The 23,058-nt window shown below is 35.7% G+C and overlaps 1 protein-coding gene across 2 annotated transcripts in view; it reads right to left on the bottom strand.

Annotated features, from left to right (window-relative positions):
• Positions 1–880: 880 nt before the first annotated feature.
• LOC149569115 (DNA-directed RNA polymerases IV and V subunit 2-like) overlaps positions 881–23,058 on the bottom strand; it is a 119,326-nt gene continuing 97,148 nt past the window's right edge. For both annotated transcript variants that reach the window (XM_089821901.1, XM_089821902.1), the window contains 3 exons: positions 6,233–6,527; positions 1,691–2,898; positions 881–1,561 (listed from right to left, as the gene is read on the bottom strand). In XM_089821901.1, coding sequence (XP_089678027.1) covers positions 1,075–1,561; positions 1,691–2,898; positions 6,233–6,527 — 1,990 coding nt within the window. In that variant the 3' untranslated portion in view covers positions 881–1,074. The remainder of the gene's footprint in view (positions 1,562–1,690; positions 2,899–6,232; positions 6,528–23,058) is intronic.

Genomic DNA, 23,058 nt, shown 5'->3' with positions numbered 1-23,058 from the left:
TTCAACTACTTAGTCAAGGAAGATCAAGTGAAGAGAACAGTGGCCTGGTTATCAAACTTCAGAGAAGGAGAGACGTGTCAACCAAAACTTTGCAGCTAGATTAGTTTCGCTCCTGCCTTGGGGGTGGGGGGTGATCGTGTAGGTCCCATAGGCTGTGCTTTAGCCTCGTGGACATCATTAAAAGCTATCATATCATATCAAGGATACTCCATATAAATGAATACAAGTTTCGGACCCTTGATTTCTGCAGCAATCTTTGTTGGGAGAGTCGTAGGACAAAAATAACATTTCTGCACCATGCTTAGTTGGGATACTTGTAGGACAAAAATAACACTAAGGATCACTGTGTACTGCTTGTTTCATCTCTTTTCTGCTGCAGGCCATGCCACACGCTCCCAAAGATGCTGGGCTCATATCAACAGCAGCTAAATCATGGTGGATGGGGGACTGATGCAACGCCATAAATTTGTATTCCGGGTCTACCGTATTGTGGGTGGTCTGTGGGATCCCAGAGAAATTGAATCAGAACACATACCATAGAATCATAATCAATTGTCCTTCGATAGACTCAAACTAGAAATAATGCCATTGGGAAAAAGCCCTAAATATGACTCTCCTTGTTGAACACACTAAGATGGAATATTCACATCCGATACAAAACTATAATTAAGTTCTACACATATACCGGCAAATCAGAACCAAACGCTCTACAAAGATTTCAGAAGCACAGTAAAGACACAGGGAAAAAAATAATTATCTAATTTGAGTCTTGTTGAAAACAATGGCTATCAGGAAAACTCATATCAAAATGACATTATCCATGAGAATCTACACTTATAACTTGAATGCTTATCTGAATTTGCGAAGAGTCTGGACCCCATTTGAAATACCATTTCTATTTATAAATGTTCTCCAGTATTAGGTCCCCAAGATGAAAAGAAAAAACAAAATCTGATAGTGCGTATCAAATTTTACAAAATGTTCTTATAAGAGTTATATATGATGTACTCTGGCTGAATATGATATATTTTCTGTCTACTTTGTACAAGTAACAAAACTGAATGCGGAGCTGAGTCAACACAATTCAGTTGAAAACCTTAGACATATGCCCATGCTGAACAATTCTTGATAGAGTAATTTGCATGCATGAGGAACATTCACTTTGACAACATGTTTTGCAGTTTTACAGAGTGGACAATATGGGCCTCTTATACCCTCCCGGAGAATCACTGTGGCAACCATTTGACACTGACTGCAGATATGCATTCTAGAAGAATCGCTCAAATAAAACAGCCTTTCCAAGAGATTGGCAGTTGCCCCATGTGCTAGCATACAATCACGCTCCATCTCCCCAAATTTAATACCTCCATGCCGTTTTCTATCAGCAACTGGCTGTCGAGTTAAAGGATGAACAGGGCCTTGATTCCGATATTTTAACTTGTCCTCTGCCATATGTACGAGTCTCTGATAGTAAGTGGGGCCAATGAAAATCTTGGATCGCATTTTAGTTCCTGTTCGCCCACTATACATCTGCTCTTTTCCCCACTGTTCATAACCCCACCTACAGTCACAGATATACAACCACATAGTGCCATTGCTATAAGGAAGTTATCTACATTAGAATTCCAACAATTCAAATACAAATCAAAGCTTCCCTTAGTTTCAAAGAAATATTACTTTTCAAACTAACCTGTGGAGCTGTTCCGTGATATGTTCAATGGTGATAGGTTTGAAAGGAGTAGCCTCAAAAACAATACCACTTTTAGAAATCACTTTTGAAAGGGCAGATTCTAAAAGCTGCCCTGGAGTTTGTCTAGAAGGAAATGCATGTGGGTTGATGATAAGATCTGGGCAAATTCCTTCTTTTGTGAAAGGCATATTTTCTTGCTCTTCTATAAACCCAAGAACTCCTTTCTGACCATGCATGCTAGAGAACTTATCTCCAAGTGCTGGAGATCTTACTTCTCTCAACCTTACTCTTCCATATTTTTTGCCATCATCATTTACTGCCAATACAACTTGATCGACCTTCCCCTTTTCAGTATGCTTCAATTTCTGGCTGACATTTGAATCAGATGATTGTGGATCTACCTTTCCAATTAGAACATCACCACTATAAAGGTCTGCCGAAATATACGGGAGTCCATCCTCATCAAGCTTATCAACTCTCAGCTTTTCTTTGTTTGGCTTTCCAAAATCTATTTCTATCTTAGATGTACTTTTAGAGCCGCCACTGCTCTCATGGGCTGTCTCAGATGTGAATGTATGAAAATGCATTGTTCGAAATAGCCCACGATCTATTGAAGCACGGTTTATAACCAATGAGTCTTCTTGGTTGTATCCGTAATGAACATTGACTGCAACAATAGGACTTTGACCATTGTATAGCTCTGGCTTCTTGATGCACTCATAGGTCATAGTCTTAAACAAAGGTCTTTGAGGATAAAATAATTGGTGACAAGTGGTATCAAACCTTGCTCGGGGATTCGTTGCATAATATCCTATTGCTTGCCTTGAGTGTTTTTCAGACTGATAAAGCGTTCTAGTTGCAAGATTATGGTTAGCAAAGGGTATGATACTTGCATTGAGGCTTAATAGAAAGGATGGGTCCATCTCACAATGAGTGAACTGTGGATAGTCTGGATTCTTTTCAGCCAATTGTAAAACGTCAATTCCACAAGCTATCTGGGCATCTTCTTCTTCCTCAACGCCTAATATTTCTACAATGCCCCTTTTTATGAGAAACTTGAAAGGGTTTTTACTTTTTTTAAATCTTTCAATCTGCTGTTTAGATATGCAGAGCCTCTTATTTTTCACAATAAATAGAGGTCTCAAAAGCCTTCCTGCATCAGAGAAAATGCGGACCTCATTTTGCTTGTCATCTTTTTTAATTTCGACCTGCAGGAGTAAAATGTAAATTTTTGTTACTATGTGCCAGCTATATGAAAAGTAGAAACAGATTCATATCATTAGAGAAAGTAATTATCAGTCTTTTACTAGAGATTTTAGCTTAAAAACAGTGTATGTCTAAGAATTCTCTTATCTTCAAATGAAACTACTTTTAGCTTTTGTATTATACTTTATAGCCTTATTCCTTAATTTTTTCACATTAGGACTTCCTGTAAAAGCAGTTCTTACATCATTTTTAAACAAAACCAGAAGATAGCATAAACAGTCGTGACTTGCTAGAATTCAAAGGACAGAGTGACTTACAAGCAGGGTGAAGATGGTCTCAAGTTCAGCACACTAGGAAATATAAATTGAAGAGTATAATAAAACCATACTACAAATCAATCTCGAGAAATCATGTGAGATAAGGTAGCAAAGAACTGTTACAAAAAAAAATGTAAAATTCTTGTCTTGGAGGCAAAGCTAACCTGCTCTACATTGCCACGAATAATTACTTATTTTTACTTGTTTGTAGTTCTATGAATCAGATAAGCTAAAGTAAATTATTATTCATTCATTTTTATCATGCAAATTATGCTTGGAGAGTTCTTATAATAGCAGGGTGGAAGAAGTTAAGTCTTTCACACAATCTTCAAATAAGGAAGAGATGCATAAATCCAATTTTCAGATTTATGAAAACAATGTGCAATAAACAATGAGTGATAAGGAACATGTAGTCAGATAAGCAGTATACTAAAGGTGCTTAAAAAGTCGATTGAGAAATATAGTCTATGACCTATGAGTACATGTCAGACATTGAACTTCCATAAATATTTTTTAAGGTTGGAGACAGCCATCCTTCCCTTTCTTCGTATTGTATTTTGGACAAATCTTATTATCGTCCCACAAGATGCTATACTCATTAACAAAACTTTTCTCAAACCTACCCAAGTAATTATCTCTTCCTTGTCTTGTTCTATGAACAAATTCTTTGTGATTCAACCTACATCAATCTTCAAATAAAGGAAGAGATGCATGTATCCAGCTTGCAGATTCACAAGGTACTGACAGGAGAAATATTATACCTTGACTAGTTGAAAACAATGAGAAATAAACAGTGAGTGCCAAGGAACCAGTAGTCACATAGGCAGACAACTTGGCAAACAGTGTTAGTGGTGCTAGAGGTGTAGATTAAGAAATATAGTCTCTTACGTATGAGTACAGGTAACACAACAAATTGGAGCTCTACTCAATCCAGTAGTGTGTTGCAAGTGAAACAACCCTACTCTTACTTGGTATTGTAATAATCAACATATATCCCATTTTCATACAAGATGTACTCATCAACTTAGAATTTTCTCAACCCTACCCAAGTAGTCAATGCTTCATTGTCCTTTAAAGACCACAGGAAACAACCTACGTAAATGCCTTCCATTTGTCTGCTCATTGGAAGTCCAAATCTTGATGCAGTTTATGGTGGAGAGCACTATCTTATCTCCATTGCCTTAGCTGCTGTTCATCATGAATTCTGGCTATTTCTACCCTAACTCACAAGGTTTGTATTCGAATTCGAGTTCATCGATCATAATATTCAAATGAAATTTGACAAGGGTAAATGTTTGGAAAAAAAAACGACATTAAATTTTAGTTATATATTTATGTATTTTTAAATGTTAGTAACTTAGTAATATATCCACGAAATCGCCAAAATAGTTTAACATTGCTAAATAATTTAACTAAATAACTCAATATCAGTTTAAAATCAAATACTATTATATTAAATAACAGTATTATATTAAATATCATAAAATTCGGATGAAGTTCGGGAAGAATAAAAATTCGCTGAAATCCGAATCTCATGGATGAAATTCAACGAATCCTGTGACTTAGTTTCTACCTATTGCCCTCTAGTTGTGATATTTACCAAAATAAGAGGCTCTTTGCAAGGCCTTAAGAGTCTTCTGGGTAGTCCACTTCTAAGTTTGACTCGTACAGTTCAACATGAAGGGCGGTAAACATTGAGTTGCCAATAAACTAGCAGTTACTGACATGCCGGTTGGGATATATAGCAGAAAAGGTGGTAAAGATAAAAATTGAGAAATGCAGAACATGAGCTGTAAATATGCATAACACAAGGATTTGAAGATCGAGTACTACGTGGTGGCAGAGGGGATTAACCATTCCTGTCCTATCATCAAGGTGAAGGATGCCCAGTTAAAGTAGAGTTCGCTGTCAGTTATAGTTTACCCAGTCACTCCATCTTTCAGAGGTTTATTGCTGTTAATGGAAGGAAGTCATATTGACATAGTTTCATCAGGACTAAAGAGTGGTACTACCGTTTCTGTTGACTCAGTCCAAACTGAGTAAACAGCAATTTCTGGAGCAGACTTTTGTGGTATAGCCTTTGAGATTTGAAGTTCATCTAATAGAGGAATTCAAACCATATAAAAAATATTTTGCTGTCGTTGTCTAATTGCATGCAAACATTGCTATTTTTTTTGGCTATGCAATAATATTATCAAAAAGCTAATGGAAGACTTTTTTTAATTTAATAAAAATGGTTTTAGCTGCAAAAACTGTCAACAATTTCACTAGATCGAAAACTGGCCTACCAATGCTCTTTAGCTTATAATGTTTTGATAAGTTCGTAGCTATTTTGTAGACAACTAAGGATTTGAATGCAGAAGAGATTGTAAAAGGTGTTTAATATCACCAGGGAAACTGATGATATCAAGCAATGTAATCTATTTGCAGTCATAAAAAGCTACCAGATCTTGAAGTTGCAGATGAGCTCTTCACTAGAACACTTGTATATATTCCCCTCACCCACATAGGAAAATAAAAATACAATATAAAATTGTCAAACAGGTCATCTTAAGTGTTTTCTCTGGATTCTAAATGATAAAGCAAAGGCACTGACAACAAAAGCTTCTAAAGAAAAGAAATTTGTACAAGTTATAAGAAACACCACACAGGGAAGTTGTTGCATAGAGAACTTCATAACCTTGACAATAAGTTTTCTTTTTTCGCATAGGGAGGAAAGAGAAGCAGGAACAACAAATTTGAAAGACCCTATTTCATTTCAATAGATTTGTTGCACATATTAGACACCATATTAAAGATTTATGCTTGAAAAACCATTTTCAAATTCCAAAGGAACTACAAATTTGAAAGACCCTTTTTTGTTTCAATAGATGCTAAGCACATATTAGATCATGTCTTCAAGATTTATGATTGCAAAACCGTCAAATTCCCATGGAACAATATTCTAGCATTTTAGCAATCTACCACTTTTAAGAACTAGTTTAAACAAAAAAGACAATGTTTGCAGTCAAAAACTTACATGAGGATGAATATGCAGCTTTCGACGAAGATCTCGCAATTTCTTCACAAGAGAATCAGGATCATGACAGATTCCTACCCAATCTCCATTGAGAAAAACTTTGGCCGTGTCATTTGAATCTGATGTTGATAATTGACCAACAGGTGTAATTCCACATTGATATAAGTTATCAAAAATAGGACCTTGAGCTGTATGCAAGCTTACAAGGCATGTGACAGCCAGGTTCTTTACCAGTCCACAGTTCTCACCATCAGGGGTGGAAATGAAGCAAACCCTTCCCCAGTAAGAAGGATTTCTACAAAAATTGTCCCAAGTGGATTTAGTTACTATATTCACTAATTTTTCTCTTCCTTAAAATGTTTGTAAGTAAATATACAAGCAAAAATCTAAGAAGAAGAGTATAGATTAGCACTTTAAACTCTTCTAGGAAAAGGAAAAGAGCCACACAACCCTTTATTAAAACTCCAAGTTATATTATAAATGTGTCAATCAATCACTGTCTACAAAAACCTTCAAATACTAAGTGCATAACACTCTCACACCATGTCTAGAATGTTAATTACAGGTAATAAACAAAGAACTCTTTCATGAAACGGTGATCAATATTATCATGATGTTGCAAGGAACAGCTAGTTACTAATTTTTTAAAAAGAAATGAAAATCAAATGTGTCAAAAGTTTTATAGTTGACACTAAGTCAGATCTGGGACTCTAGCAGCATGGATATTGTATACAATAACAAAATTAGAGTATTACATTTATCATTATGTGAACATAAATTTGCCTTAATAGTAGTTATAATTCAAATAAGTATAAACTTGTCAAGCCAGGATCCAGAAATTTACTGCCTAACAATATTCCTTGAAAAAAATTAGAGTATTACATTTATCATTATGTGAACATAAATTTGCCTTAGTAGTAGTTCTAATTCAAATAAATATAAACTTGTTGAGCCACGATCCAGAAATTTACCACCTAACAATATTCCTTGATTTCCTTTAATCTGATTTGTAATTTGGAATCCTTTCATAACTAAAATCATCCATCGTGAGATAGAAATTATATCCCAAACATCAACTACTTACCTGTATAATGGTATGTGTGTGTGTGTGTGCGTGCATGCGCATGTATGTATATATATATATATATATATATATATATATATATATATATATATAGGAGAGAGAGAGATTGCATACATGCATTCTGAGCTCTTTGGAATGAATCTAGCCCTTATATTGTCCAGTTATTTGAGTAAGCCAATAAAAGCCAGAGATGAATGAGTGATTAGGCGCTAATGAACCCAAAATCCATCAATGACAATGATAGTCATATTATTAGGCATTTATGAAGACGCGAGAAAATTCATATTAGTGGTGAACGGATCAATTGAACAATATGATTACAGAATGAAATCATCCATTGTGAGATAGAAATTATATCCCAAACATCAACTACTTACCTGCATAATGGTATGTGTGTGTGCGCGCGCACGCATGCGTATATATATATATATATATATATATATATAGAGAGAGAGAGAGAGAGAGAGGACCTTGATAGCTGTTCTCTTGGTATTTTAACATTGATCTTTCCAAGATATTTACTTCATGATAATGTTGGGCCTTTTTACATGTTGGTAGACATTGATTGAATACTTCTACCATTCCAAGCACCTATTCATGACAGAGATAATTCTGATGAGAAATTACTGCTCTGTGTATCAATAATTCTCATGACAATTGGGTGTTAAGGTATTTGTGAAAGCCATGATAATTGTATGATTTTGTTTCCGAAAAGTTGAAACAAATGAGATCCCTTGACAGTATGGCATTTCATCTAGAAATTACTTAAAGAGCCTTAAATAAAAGGTGTACAAGATTGCATACACGCATTCTGAGCTCTTTGGAATGAATCTAACCCTTTGAAACAAATGAGATCCCTTGATAGTATAGCATTTCATCCAGTTATTTGAGTAATCCAATAAAGGCCAGAGATGAATGAGTGATTAGGCACTACTGAACCTGAATTCCATCAATGACAATGATAGTAATATTATTAGGCATTTATGAAGACGTGAGAAAATTCATATTAGTGGTGAACGGATCAATTGAACAATATGATTACAGAATAAAATTTATTAGTTGTACTTAGTGAGAAAATAAGCCACCATTTATAGTTATCTTACTTGAGTGATGAAGATGGTGATGAGTTGATTCCAGTACCAAATTAATGATAACATGTTGCAGCCAATTGCTTCAATGCATGCCCATTCTTTAAATGTGGCTTTGTGGTGATACTCCAAATCTATTGTTTGATTGGTGACTAATGTTGAGTGGAGGTGCAAGTATTATTACTACTGGATTGAATCTGGTTGTTCGGTTCAAGTATTGACTGGACAATCTCTAACACTAATAAATAAAAAATAAGTTGGAGAGATTGACTAAAAATGTGTAAGCAATATCTTTAATGATAGGCTCCCAGTTTCAAAGACAAACAATCTTCAATAAGTACCAATAACATAATTGATGTATCTCAATATTGTGAATTTCATCAGCAATGATGCTGCAAAAGTATCAGTGTTATAGGTGTGACCTATAGCAAGCATTGCATGCATTTCTCAAGCTACTGTATGTTTATTGTTTTATTCGATAAAATAAATCCATAAATTAATAATAGATATAATAGTGAGTACTAGATAAAGGAGTAAGTTATCTTTGTTTGCACATGAAATTATTATAGAAGAAGACAAAAGATGGTCAACCATGGATTGGAGTTGATACAACCAGGTCATACTGCACTTCTTGATGACAAAATTTAAAAGATCTAATGGTTGCCAAGAGGGACACAATTGTCAACTATTTGATGCTTATGATCACCTAAAGCTGACAAACGCTTAATACAAATTATTAATACATAAGTAGATAATATCATCAAAACATATTTATAGGCATTATACACTGATTACAGTATTCCCCAAAGAAAAAATTGCCTTCTAAATAACAAGTAAGCATCAAGTAATATTAGGGAGGACTAATGAATCATGATGATATTGTAGGTGAAGACTCGTACACAAACTTGGAAGTGTACCTTGCAAACTTAGGCTTGTAGTGTGGCAAATTAAATGAGAGCAGTAGAAATTTGGGGCAACAACTCCAGCAGAGTGAAGGGGCAAAGTCCCTCGTGGGAGTCTGAGGGATGCACCCCCAATGGGGTCCAGGACCAACATCCCTCATGGGGTTTCGGGGCAGCAAGTAAGATCCTCTTGTTCGCTAAGTTAGAAAATAGGGACAATTGTCTACTAACCCCCAATCAAAAAGGAATTTCTTTTCTTAAAATCCTTATTTACTGTTAGAGGCTATGACTTATGAATATGAATATGGTGCAATTGCTAATATGGAATTGAAATTGTTACTACCCAATAAATGGAGATCACTGTTATATCTGATATATCGATTTGACCTATGCAAGAATGATCTCTGATCTGTACTTCTGATATATAATATGAATTATGAAATCAATGTTTCTAAGAGCTATATCTGATATCACACTAAGAAATATACTGAATTCTGACTTTATCACTTATAGCTATTATATATCTTGTTGTTCTTGATCTATCTTTATAAATATGTGAATGGTTCCAGTATTACTTAGGATGATTATATTGCTATTTCTAATCTGTACCATGTAAGTGTCCAATATCTCCAACATCACTTATAGTGATAATATTTTTGTCTGATCTGAAATTTAGAAGTGTAAAACGTACATATTGTTCCTAATAGCAATGTTGAAATATATGCTACCAATTTGTAATGAAAAGGTAATTGGTCAGAGTGCAGATTATTGTAATGACTGTTATGGAACTGTCCTTACTAACTATGTCTGATCTTTCTTCAATACCTCAGCTTCGAATCTGTCCTGTTGAATGACATTTTTTTCTCCTGTACAATCTCTTTCTTCTAACCAGCATTGAATTATCTTAAATTCTATGCTTCCTGTTTGCTTTTAATTTGCCTTATACGTTTTACTTCTTCCTTGCCTGTTTTTGATCCATACTGAGTACATGAAAAAATGATGAGGATTCTGCATGGAGTAAGGGCATATTGACAGTCTCAAAGCCTTGAAATAAAATCACGTAGATTTTAGGAAACATTTTTCCAGCAAATTTGGGCAAGGAAAAGACCGGATTTGTACCAAACAAAGACAAGAACACAAATACAAATTAAATCATAAAATTTAAACATTTCGAGGTTTGGTTCACCCAACTTTGTACATGACGAACACATTGTGATTATCTAGAGTCCAAAGCGATTCCACAATCAAAGTCATCAGAATCACAAAACCTTGATAAGTAAAACTGCACGAGTTAGAAGATTCTATTAGAAGTGTGGTTGTTGTTGCACCAAAAGATCAACTTGTTAATGCCCAATACAACCACTAGACTTATAGAATCCACAAGTGGTTTGTCCCTTGTCACAAATCCCAAGGGGAGTGCTGATCATTTTGCCAACAATCTCCCCCTCTACATTACCCAAGGAGATTTGAACATGTGACCAAGCTTTGATACCACTTGTTACAAATATGGTTGTAGTTGCTCCAAAATATGGACCTATTAAAGCCCTATACAACCACTATAAGAGGTGGTTAGTCTCTTGTCACAACATTTGAGGGGAGCATTGACCATTTTGCCAATAGATACAACACAAAAAATATATATAATCATCAAAGAAAGTAAGAGTATCGATTGTTATGGTAAATTGTTGTTTCTAAAAGAGTCGTGAACTAAAGATAAAAATAGAAACTACGTAATAAACTAAAGACTAAGTGAAGTGAACATTAAAGAAACATTATAATATACTAATACCCTCCCTTAATGGTCATCGTCTAACTGTTGTCTTTTGGTCGCAAATTCTGTAAAACATTTTGCTATTACTAAGACCCACTCTAGATCTGCAAAATGTTAATAACCAAGAAGCCAAAATCCATCCAAAAAAGAACAAAGAAGGGTGCCCCTTTCTTTTGAAAGCTTTGCAAAAAGAGACAAAAGCCTGCTACTGACTCTGACACTGAGATGAGTCTGTCACTAACCCTCCTAAAATCAACAAAGCATCTGACCATAAATTCATCACAAGGCATGCAATCTAATGTTGGATGATGAAGCTTCTCTTCCCTGAAGACAAAGACACTGAGAACAAGCATGATTTTGCAGAAAAATTGGCAAACCCTCCAAACTTTGGAGATGAGCATGATGCCAAAAACAGACTGCAAAGAGTAACGATTTTTTAAGGAGAAAAATTGGAAAAAACATACAGGATTTTTGAGATGAAAAATCGATCAAAATCAAACAATAAAATATGAGACACAAGTCAAAGAATACAAACCTTCATCTTAAAATGGTAAAACCTAGCATATAATTTTTGAAGAAAATATTAATAAACCGCCAAAGGAAACACACGCAATTTTGCAAATTACAAAATAAAAAATATTTCAAGGGAAAAACTTATGAAAACCCATTAGATAATTTTTAAAGGAAAAGAAGTAAAAAAGCCCATCAAAAAATTATTAAGGGAAAAAATCATGTAAGCTCATCAAAGAAACCATCATGCGACAAAACATGAGACTTCGTGTGGTAAAACCACACACACAAGAACATGCAACTCACAAAAAGCACATGCAAGTAACAAAATGCACATGCAAGCAACATGTAAGAACATTTCAAATACTACAACCTTCAAAAATAAAGACTTTTGCCCAAACCGAGAAATCTCACAATCAAAACCCTCAACCAAGCTTTGTAATTTTCAGGAAATATCTTTGACGAAAAACCCAAAATTTCATAAAATACCTCTAAAAAAATTAATTTAAATAATTAAAAAATAAATTTTTGGAAAATATTCCAAATCAAAAGAGGATCAAATTTATCTTAAAATAATCACTAAATTTTATGAAATCTTGTCGACTTGCTCTAATACCATGCTATATTAAATCAATGTTATTGGAGTCATAGTTCAAAATATCTTATAGATATATCTGTGATAACTATCGTGATATTTTTTGGCTCCTAAGAAGTAACGTCAACTTATCTTGGATAAGTTATTGCAGAAAAGTTTCAAAATATTGCAGAGAATTTGATAAAATATCGACAATATTTCTCAAATTTATCACAATAAATAGCAAGCGTAATGCATGCAGCTCTGTTATAGGTAGGGATGGCCTAGAAATACATTTTTTAATTGGAAAAACAGATTCGGGAGGGAAAGGGCAAAGAGGAGAAAGAAGGTTCCATTAGGGTAGTAAAAATAGATTTTTGTTTGGAAAAACAAATAAGTTCCCAATATTTTCCCAAGAAGTTTCTGACTCATTTCCGATATTTCCTCATATCATTTTTTACCCTCAGCAATAAGTTGTCGATAATGATATTTTGAACTATGGTTGTAGTTGTATTAAAAAAATGAGATGAAAACTCTATTATCTAGTTCCCACCTAATCCTTAAGAAGAGATCATAGACAAGTTCTTAGCTTTTCGGGTGTGGACCTCCTAGAGCTGTAGTCGCCTTTATGACCATCCTAGAACAATCCTCAAAGCTATTTTACCATCTCACTACACATCTTTTCCTAAGACCTTATGGATATCATATACTTTGGTATTTCCATCCTTGAGAAAGACTTACTTCGTCCCACGCTTTACGGATACCCTATACTTTAGTGTATCTATCCTTATAATACATTGGTATTTCCATCCTTGAGAAAGACTTAATTCGTCCCATGCTTTATGGATACCCTATACTTGGTGTATCTATCCTTATAATCCTGGGGAGTGTCTCATTTCTTCCCAAGCCTTATGGATATCCTATAGTTTGGTGTATCCATCCTTACATATGGATATTCATTTAGTCTAACAGTATATACTGTCCTTCAGAGATGTGTGATCTCTGCTTTGATTCCCTGCAAGGAATTATAACATTCAAACCAAATTGAGAATGTCCCGAGATTGAGTTATGGGCAAAAAATGATATTTGTAACAATATTTTCTGGCGGTTACTCCATTTTAATACAACTCCTATTCGCTTATCTGGTATTCAAGTATTTACTTGCTGACTTTAATCTCCTATCTTTACTTGCTCACTTTAATCTCCAATCTTTACTTTCTGTTTTTCTGATATAACTCTTGTCTGCTAATGATGATTCTTCAAAATAGATAATAAGTTTTGATCTTCTCTGCAGTTAGTCTTTGCTGATCCAATATTAAAGCCATATTCCTTGATTCTGATAGGACCCTTATTTTATTACAACTCCTACTCGCTGATCTGGTATTCAAGTCTTTACTTGCTGACTTTGATCTCCAATCTTTACTTGCTTACTTTAATCTCCAATATTTACTTGCTGTTTTCCTGATATAACTCTTGTCTCCTAATGATGATTCCTCAAAATGGATAATAAGGAATAAGTTTTGATATGCTCTACAGTTCCTCTTTTCTGATCCACCATTAAAGCCTTATTCCTTGATTCTGATAGGACCCTTACTCGATGCTGATGTGAAAGAAAACCCTTATTCGTTGATTATAAATAATAATTCTTAATCATGTCCTTTCAGATCTATATGATCAGTATCAAATGTCTTTTCATAATTCCTTATTCCCCCTTCTCTTTGAATATTAGAACTGGAATCTTTCCATCTACCTTCCTTCATACTAATGGCTCCATTTCATGTCAATTGGTATTAATCGATACCTTTGATAAGACTCATGATTGTCATTTAATACAACACCTTCTCATAAGTCAATGGTTGTCGATCACAATATACCATTCCTTTGCTGATTGATAGTAGATGAAGTTGGCTACATACATTTTATATCTCATTCTCATATCCTTATACTTTCTTTCTTAGATCTGCTAAAAAATCTTTCACAAATCTCTCAGAAAGTGACCATTTAAACCCCTTGTGATAAACTTCTTATTTATTTATCCATCTGTCTACAATGATCCCCTATAATGTATTTTCTCAATCTAGTATATATATGACTGTTCTTCACACAACACCCTTTCAAAAGGGCTGTGGACTCTTTCAAAGAGTCATCTGTATTATGAACAAATTAATCTTTATTTCTAAACAATCATTGTCTTGATAAACCACACCTTTGGCCATTCGCCGACTTAACACATTTTAATATTGTTTATCCCTTATCACTATCTTGTATCACTTAAAGATTGTTTCTTTTTCATTAAGTCAATCACACCTTTTCATTTATTAAATCTTCACCACCTCAATGTTTGTTGCAAACAATTCCCATTTCACCTAATGGCAGCCATCATTGTTTGCTTGCACCCTTATAAAACTCACATATCTTCTACACAAAAGTACATTTTTATATTAGTTGCTGTTTGTATGGATTAACCTTTTTATTCCAAGGCTCTATTGGCTTGAGTGCTTTGCTTACAAGATATTGTTGCACTTAATAAATGTTAAGCGGTATCATTTAGAATCAAACTTCACTTGAATTAGTATGTAAGCCGCATCCCTAAAGTTGCTACTTTCATCACTTCATCACTATTTTTGTATGTTGTTCATGACGGCATTTGCTGCTGGTTGCTGTCAAATTATCATTGCCAATTTAGAGATCATGTTTTTTAACGTCTCTATTGTTCTAATATGGTTCTTTATAATCACAATAACTCCTATACTATTCAGCAATCAAGGTATCAAACATTCTCATTTGTATTTTGAATGATGGACATGGCATGGGAGGGATACACCTCAGTTGAAAGTACTTGCCTCTTGCCTCCTTGCACAAGTTGCTAGTTAATCTGCTGCAGAGTGAAACTGGTCTACATACAGCTTTCTCCACTCCCTCAAGATGAATAGACCTACCTCTAGATGAGGGGAGAAGCTAGTGGGTGCATAATAATCTTCGACTTCAAGATCATCAAACTACAGAGTATCGGTAGACTTCAAATTTACTGTGGGATATTGATCCAGAGATGTGGCCCGGGTTGATGAGGAGACACCACTGCAATTGGTTGGGGTTCTGTTGGATGACGATACCATGGAACATGACAGTGGTAATGACTCGGAGGACTTTAATTTTGATGCAATATTGGCAGATGCAAAATAGGAGCAGCAATGGGCTTTGTTTTTCTGTATTTTGATTTTTATATTGAGTGTAAAATTATATGGAAGCACTTTAGCCTTTGGTATTTTGTATGTTACTTTCTTAATATCACATGCATATTGAGGATTAAGTCGATTGACTATTGACATGCTGTATGTTTAGGTTCTATGATGTTTAAATGGTATGTGTTATTCATATCTTCGTATGAATGTAAACTATACATGCCAATTTCTCAAATACTTCAAATTTTCTGTATATTTTGTACAACCATCCCTATTGTCATCCCAAACTTGGCAAAAATATTGCCATCTTGTAAAATCGCCCCCCACCTCCTATCGTCCTTGTCTTGAAAACTTGGGGTAACCTATACATATTATCCAACTATTAATGATGGTTGTTGAATGATTGATCAACCAAATGAACGATGGTTTTCTAATTTGAATCCTTTGATTCTCTAATTTGAGGTATTGTTGAGCTATGATAAAGTAATTTTGATTAGATGACTGAAGAGTGATATAAGGAAAGCTAGTTTGATATATTGGAGGATGATGAACTGAATGAATGTTGATTTGATAAAGTGATACTTGGTTGCTGAATTATACATTTTCTTGATTTCTTGAAAGAATGTTGATTGATGAAGTGATGAATGATGAGTATTTGATGATTGTTTCCTCAATTGCTTGAGGAATTAATGCTTAGTGGATGAAGGATGATGGTTGACAAGTCCTCCTACAATGCTTGGAATGAAATATCCGTCATACTTTAATAAGAAAGTGTCACCACTTTTTGTTGTTGCTTTTGAGAATAATATATTATTCCCCAAGTTGATCTCCCTTGGATGCACTCAAATGATACCTTCTCCTTTATATCTTTCAATGTGAGGAAGAGTCAAAATTCTTCATCACGTTTGACCTCTACGATGTTCACACCCTTTCAAAATTACCCCCTTTGAAAAAGTCATAACCCTTCATTATCTTCTCACTCCTTTCTTCTATTAAGCCTTGATTTCTATGCTCTATTTTTGCAGATCAGATCTTACTATTATTATCATCCTTACAATGATCCCTTCTTCCATGCTTTCAACAAATAACTTCACCTCCTACTTACATCTTCATGATGGGAGAGTCCCAACGTTTCATTGTTACAACCTTTTGAGAGAGTCGCTATCTCATTTCCATCACATTCCTTTCTTCTTCCATTATTCCATTTTTAGTTCTTATATTACCTTCTTTCTTCCTTCTTCTAATCCCATTTTAGAGGAACTCATCAGCTTTTAATATCTTATGCTTGACGGAGTTACAACTCTTCATTTCATCCCTTTTGACCATTCATTAAATTTCATAAAATTTTAATATTATTATTTTATTCTTTTTTTGACTAGATAAACAACCCAAGCCTTGAAACATCACAAAGTACATAGACACATTCAGAAAATAAGCTTTTAGTCCCAAGTTACATTTTTCCACCTTCCTTCGAGGTTGTTCCCCGTCCTGCTCTTCTTCTACCTCTGATTAGGACCTGTATATATAATCTAAGCACTATATCTTGCACTTGCGTTAAGGATAAAGCCCTCAAAAGTCACAAAACATGAATATAGTAAGGGCATAGAAACGAAATGTGAAGTGATATAAGCATTTTCTTAAACAAAAAAAAAAAAAAAAACCTCTAAATCATCACAAAATACATCTAATAGGGAGAAGTAGTCATTCCTCAGGGAAGAAAACTTATCTTAAGCAGTGTAATTATTAGTTTGCTACACCGAAGGGTGTTTTGTCAGCTTAGTTAAATAAAAATACAACAATGATAAACCTATCTTACTCTACTAGCATAAAATGGGGAAAAAGGGCGCTTGTCATTCTGAATGCCCATTGAGTTCAAATTGGATGATTCCAGAACCTCCAAATTCACCTCAAACTCATTTTCCTAGGCTCCAACACCATCTTCCATAATGAAACTGTCAATCCAATCATATTGTCTAAAGATGTGTGACGTAGTACAAGGCAGGGCAGTCCCCAAAGGAGACGTCCTAGCCCCCAACAAACAACCACACAACGAAATATTAACAATCACATAGAGATTAATAGCCACAACAATGCCAATTCTCATAACAGAATCATCATATTTTCATGCAACATGCCTGACTGTAAGGCCTTCCGAGTTACGACCAAATTCATCAACAATTACAATAAAAGTTCAGCAAGATCTCACAAGATCCAAACCACTAGCTAGCTCAAATCCCAACCTAGTAGAGACCTCCAAGAAGAATCTAAACTCAAGCTTGCAAGCCACCAAGAAACCTCCTTGTTTCTCAAGCCAACACTTAGCTACTAGATCTACTCAAACTTTGCTCCTCCCCACTACTCATCTTCTCCATGTCGAATGAATGATGTCTAACTAGATAGTGTCGTTGGTAAAGATTGTGTAGCCGACGGGTAGATTAGCATTTAGATGGTAATTATTTATTATGTAGCCGACAGACCCCTTCGGGAAGGTTCTTTGGAACAGTATATGTACACCGTGGGAAAACATTGTAAATCATTGTAAGCATTATGTAATCTCTTGGCATATGCGAATAATAAAAGGAGTACTGCTGTTGCTGTTCTTGTTCATTGTCTGTGTGGATTAATCTATTTACTGATAGTTTGCTTGCTTAGTCCTTATCTTCTCTAGGACTTACTTAGGCTTTCTCCTAGCCTAGCAGGGTTCACTCTAGTACCCTAACCTCTAGAGGATCTCTATCCTATCCCCCAATTCTTCACTATCTAGATACACCAAGGATTTTACTTCTTGCACTCACCAAATGTCTCTTCAAACTAACTTGCCAACTTCAACTCTTGAGCCATCTTGAGCATTTTTTCAACTACATGGAGTGAGGAATTCATACATGTGATGTTAGTCCTCACCTAGGCTTCTAGACACAAACCTCACAAGATTTCTTCAAGTTCCTTGTATCTATTCCAAAACTATCAAGAACAGGCCTAATTGAATTAGCCCTCCAAATTGGGTTTTTGGACTGTAACTCCAAACTTCTTTGAACAAGGTGGTAAATTAATCATGGATTTGAGTACCCTTTTGGGAAACTAAAAGATTTTGTGGGTCTCGAGTTCCCAAGTCCTTCGTACACCTTAAAGTAACTTTTGTGCCTATAATCAAAGGTTTCAAATTAGGAATGACAGTATTGGCTAGGGTCTATTCAAAGACTTAGTAAAACTTGTTTTGAAACTTCTTCCTCTTGCCTATAGCAACATCTTTCACCCTCCCCCTTCTGCAACTCGTGATTTGAACTATCTACCACATTCAAACCTCCAAAAGCTTCTTGAAAGCACCGTGACCGCCTAACCAAGTGATTGTGACTTGCCTAGGGCATCACATGAAAAATAGTTAACCAACTTTCCAAGGTCCAAGCAACTATATACATAATGTACACTGGCTCCACTTCCATTTCCCTTAAGGCTGTGATGAATCCACAGTAGGAACTCATGGGGGAGCCATTTGCCCAAAACTGTCAATACTGGAATAGCACACAGTCTAATTACTAAAGATTTACGCAACCTAATCAAATGAACTTGTAAAAATTTGTAATCTGAATAAAAAAGGATTGTACAAGCATGAAATTTAATAATCTACTGCAAAACTTCGAGCTTCAATCCATTAATATGAACATGTAATTGAAAAAAAGTAAAACTATGAAAACTGTGACAGCAATTCATGATTTTCAATAGCAAAACTTTCTTCTCACTATGTCTAACCTGTGTAATGCCATTTGGAGGTGTTTAAATACCTTTCCCCTAGGAGCCCTAACCGTTTTTGAAAATATTTTCATAATGCTGTCATGACAATTTTGCAAAATGCAATATTGTCATGAGCAACGTTTTACATTTCTAAGCATTCTTGCATTTTAATACTTGAAACTTGCCACATACCATTAACTTGGTTCCTTAATGATGCCTGAGCATGTTTAAACCTTCAAACCATCATTTTCAATGCAAGTTCACAATTTTTCCCTCTTAGACCTAGTTGACACCATTGCAACATTGTTGACAACTTATGCAAATTTTCTCAAATGACAAATTGTGGCCTCTAAACTATGCAACAAGGTGTAAAAACACCTTAGAGGGCATATTTAGATCAAATCCCAACTTTACGAAGACTTCTAGGGTATTAGACCCATATCCTTAGGTTTGCTCTCAAAAACCCTAAACAACAAAGAAAACAAAAAACATCTAGATTGGATTGAACTAGACTCAATCCACCTAGGAGCAAACAAACATGACAAATTGTGGCTTCTAAACTATGAAACAAGGTGTAAAAACACCTTAGAGGGCATATTTAGATCAAATCCCAACTGTACTATGACTTCTACGGTATTAGAGCCATATCCTTAGGTTTGCTCTCAAAAACCCTATACAACAAAGAAAACGGAAAACATCTAGACTATATTGAACTAGACATAATCCATCTAGGAGCAAACAAACATGACCTTGAAATGTCCAAACTTACACTCCTAACTTGGCTAGAGTCAGTACATGCCAAAATCAAAACTAGAAATCAAAACAAGGAGTTTGACTAGGTGCTCTTGCACCAATGAATGATAATGACTGTAGACTCCACAAGACCCTCTACTTATACTAAACCAAGCCACAAGTCAGCGGCCAATTACATTAATTAAATGCACCTACATTAAATACACCCTTCAAGCTACAAATCGACTTGGCAAAAAACATTAAATACAGGACATAAAATTAAATACTTAGGACAAGCCCCAAGTTTACAATGCATAACTAACCCATAAGACCACATAAGAATACGCGCACTTAGACATAGGTCCATGTGCCAACCAACTATCCAAATACGAGAGCGCACACACCAACTCCCTCGAATTGAAGCTCACAAATACAATCTCCAAAAGTCTACAAGTAAAAAAGAACACATTACCAACAACCACAAAAATGGCTCTAACTCCAAGATGATGACTACAAAAAACATGTGCACTTAAGGAAAGGTTCCCCAATATGCCTCAAACAGATCCCCAACTGCGCAAATCATAACTCCACAAACTCGAGCATGAAGCCCCTGCATACAGGATTGCTGAATTCCCTAGGATGCTCTTGCATCAAACACCCTAGGTGAGAAGAACGATGTTCTCAATAGTTGGAAGAACATCTTTTAGGGTTTAGGACATAAACCTCGAACTGGTTCTTCACATACATGTCCTCTTCCATACTAACTTGTACACTCTTGCCTTTGTTACACTTGTGTAACTTTGAATCTGCAACTATCTTCGGTGTGTAATAGATCTACTTTCCACACTGATCTCCAAACCTTTCAGAATCCCACAATTCAACTTGGCCACTAGAACTCAAGTTCCTCCTACCAAGTTCTTCATTTTGCAAAGGAATCAGGGAATGCTTCCTGCCACCTTTCTCAATAGTAATCACATTCTTGATACAATGATGCAAAACCAGGCAATCATACTGCCAAGGTCTACCAAGTAATATCTGACAACTACTCATGTCCACAATATCACACAACATTTGATCCTTATACTACCCAATCTGGAAATCAACAAGACATTGCTCACTCACCTCCAAAGCATGTTCATCTTGTAACCAACCAATCCTATAAGGACTAGGATGTCTTACCCTCTTCAAACCAAGTTTTTGAACCATCTCTTCAGCAACTAGATTATCAGTACTACCACCATCCACAATCACATTGCAAATCTTACCTCCAGACTTACGAGTCTTGAACAAATTCCTCCTCTGACAAGATTTCAACATCCTCTTTCCAAGAAACACTCTTCGAATCAACAAACTATCTCCATCCTGCTCAGGTTCAATCACCAAGTCTTTAGCCTCTTGCACCACAACAATTCTTCTGTCACCAGCCTTAAGACATCCAAAAGATTTGTGACCTTCACCACATCTGTAGAAAGTACCCTTAATGCACCTTTATCTATCCTCTTCCTCTGTTCAATAGGTTTCGATTCATCTTCAACAATTTGTTTGTTCTTCACCAAGTGATCCTGCTCCTCCTTCCCTTGAGGATTACCTTGTTGTCTCCTCTTCAACTTCTCTTTTTCTCTCAAAGCATACTGATAAGCATCCTCAACTGAAGCAATATTCAGCATACCAACCTCATCCTGAATATTGAATCTCAAACCATTAATATATCTAGCCAACTTTTCTTTAGACAACTCTCTGTGCCTAGACCGAATAGTCAACTTGTAGAATTCCTCAGTATAATCTTTCACAGTCATATCCTTCTACTTCACTCAAGTTCATAATCAGCAAGAATGAACATAGCCGTCAACCTAGTCACGATCAATATCCATCTAGCGATCTTCATTTCACCTTCCTCTTCTCTATCTCACTGCGATTTCCTCCACCATAAAGAAGCATGTCCTTTCAACTTAGTCTGTGCCAACCTCACTCTAAGCGAATCTTCAATATCCTCTAACTCAAAGTAGTCTTCCAATTCACCAATCCAATCAATCAAGTCTTCAGGATTCAAAGTACCTGAAATTTTAGAAACCTCTATCTTATGCTTCATCTTCAATAGGGATCTAGATCTATCAAACTGACTAGCCCTATTTCCCATAGGTCTCTCAACTCGATCAGTTCTACCTTCACCATTCGATCTAGTAACCTCTCAAAGTATTCAACAACTTCCTCATAACCATCTTCGGTACCCATATGCCGAGGTACACCACCTATAGCACTTACGATCTCAGCAATCATACCACTCTCCATCAGCACCACCTCAGATCAGAATTTTGCTTTAATCTTCTTTGAGATCCTCACTTCCACAACATCACAGAGATCTTCAATCGCCATAGGGTCCAATTGTCTCGGAGGCATCTTCCAAGATCTTCGCAACCCCTCTGCAACAAATCAACCAGATCCAACCTTCGCTCTGATACAACCTAGCGATGTGCAAGGCAGGAGAGTCTCCAAAGGAGATGTCCTAGACCCCAACAAACAACCACACAGCGGAATATAAACAATAACACAGAGATTAAGATCCACAACAATGCAAATTCTCATAATAGAATCATCAGATTTTCATGCAACATGCTTGACTGTAAGGCCTTCAGGGTTACGGCCAAATACATCAACAATTACAATAAAAGTTCAACAAGATCTCGCAAGATCCAAACCATTAGCTAGACCAGATCTGCAACTTGGTAGAGAACTCCAAGAAGAATCTAAACTCGTGCTTGCAAGCCACCAAGTAACCTCCTTGTTTCCCAAGCCAACACTTCGCTACTAGCTCTGCTCAAACTTCGCTCCTCTCCGCTACTCATCTTCTCCATGTCAGATGAATGATAATGACTCTAGACTCCACAAGACCCTCTACTTATATTAAAGCAAGCCACAGGTCGACCTAGCCAATTACATTAATTAAATGCACCTACATTCAATACACCCTTCAAGCCACAAGTTGGCTTGGCATCAAACATTAAATATATGATATAAAATTAAATACTTAAGATAGGCCCCAAGTTTACAATGCATAACTAACTCATAAGACCACATAAGAATACGTGCACTTAGGCATAGGTCCATGTGCCAACCATCCAAATCTAAGAGCACGAGCACACACACCAACTCCCTCGGATTGAAGCTCAAAAATACAATCTCCAAAGCTCTGTCAGTAAATAAGAACACATTACCAACAACCACTAAAATGACTCTAACTCCAAGAAGATGACTCA

Source organism: Cupressus sempervirens, chromosome 3 (assembly GCF_028749045.1).
Source record: "Cupressus sempervirens isolate cs-2001-9-10 chromosome 3, ASM2874904v1, whole genome shotgun sequence".
Classification (NCBI taxonomy): Eukaryota; Viridiplantae; Streptophyta; class Pinopsida; order Cupressales; family Cupressaceae; genus Cupressus; species Cupressus sempervirens.
Note: the sequence above shows the minus strand (reverse complement) of the source record. Positions and strands in the feature narration are given on the sequence as shown.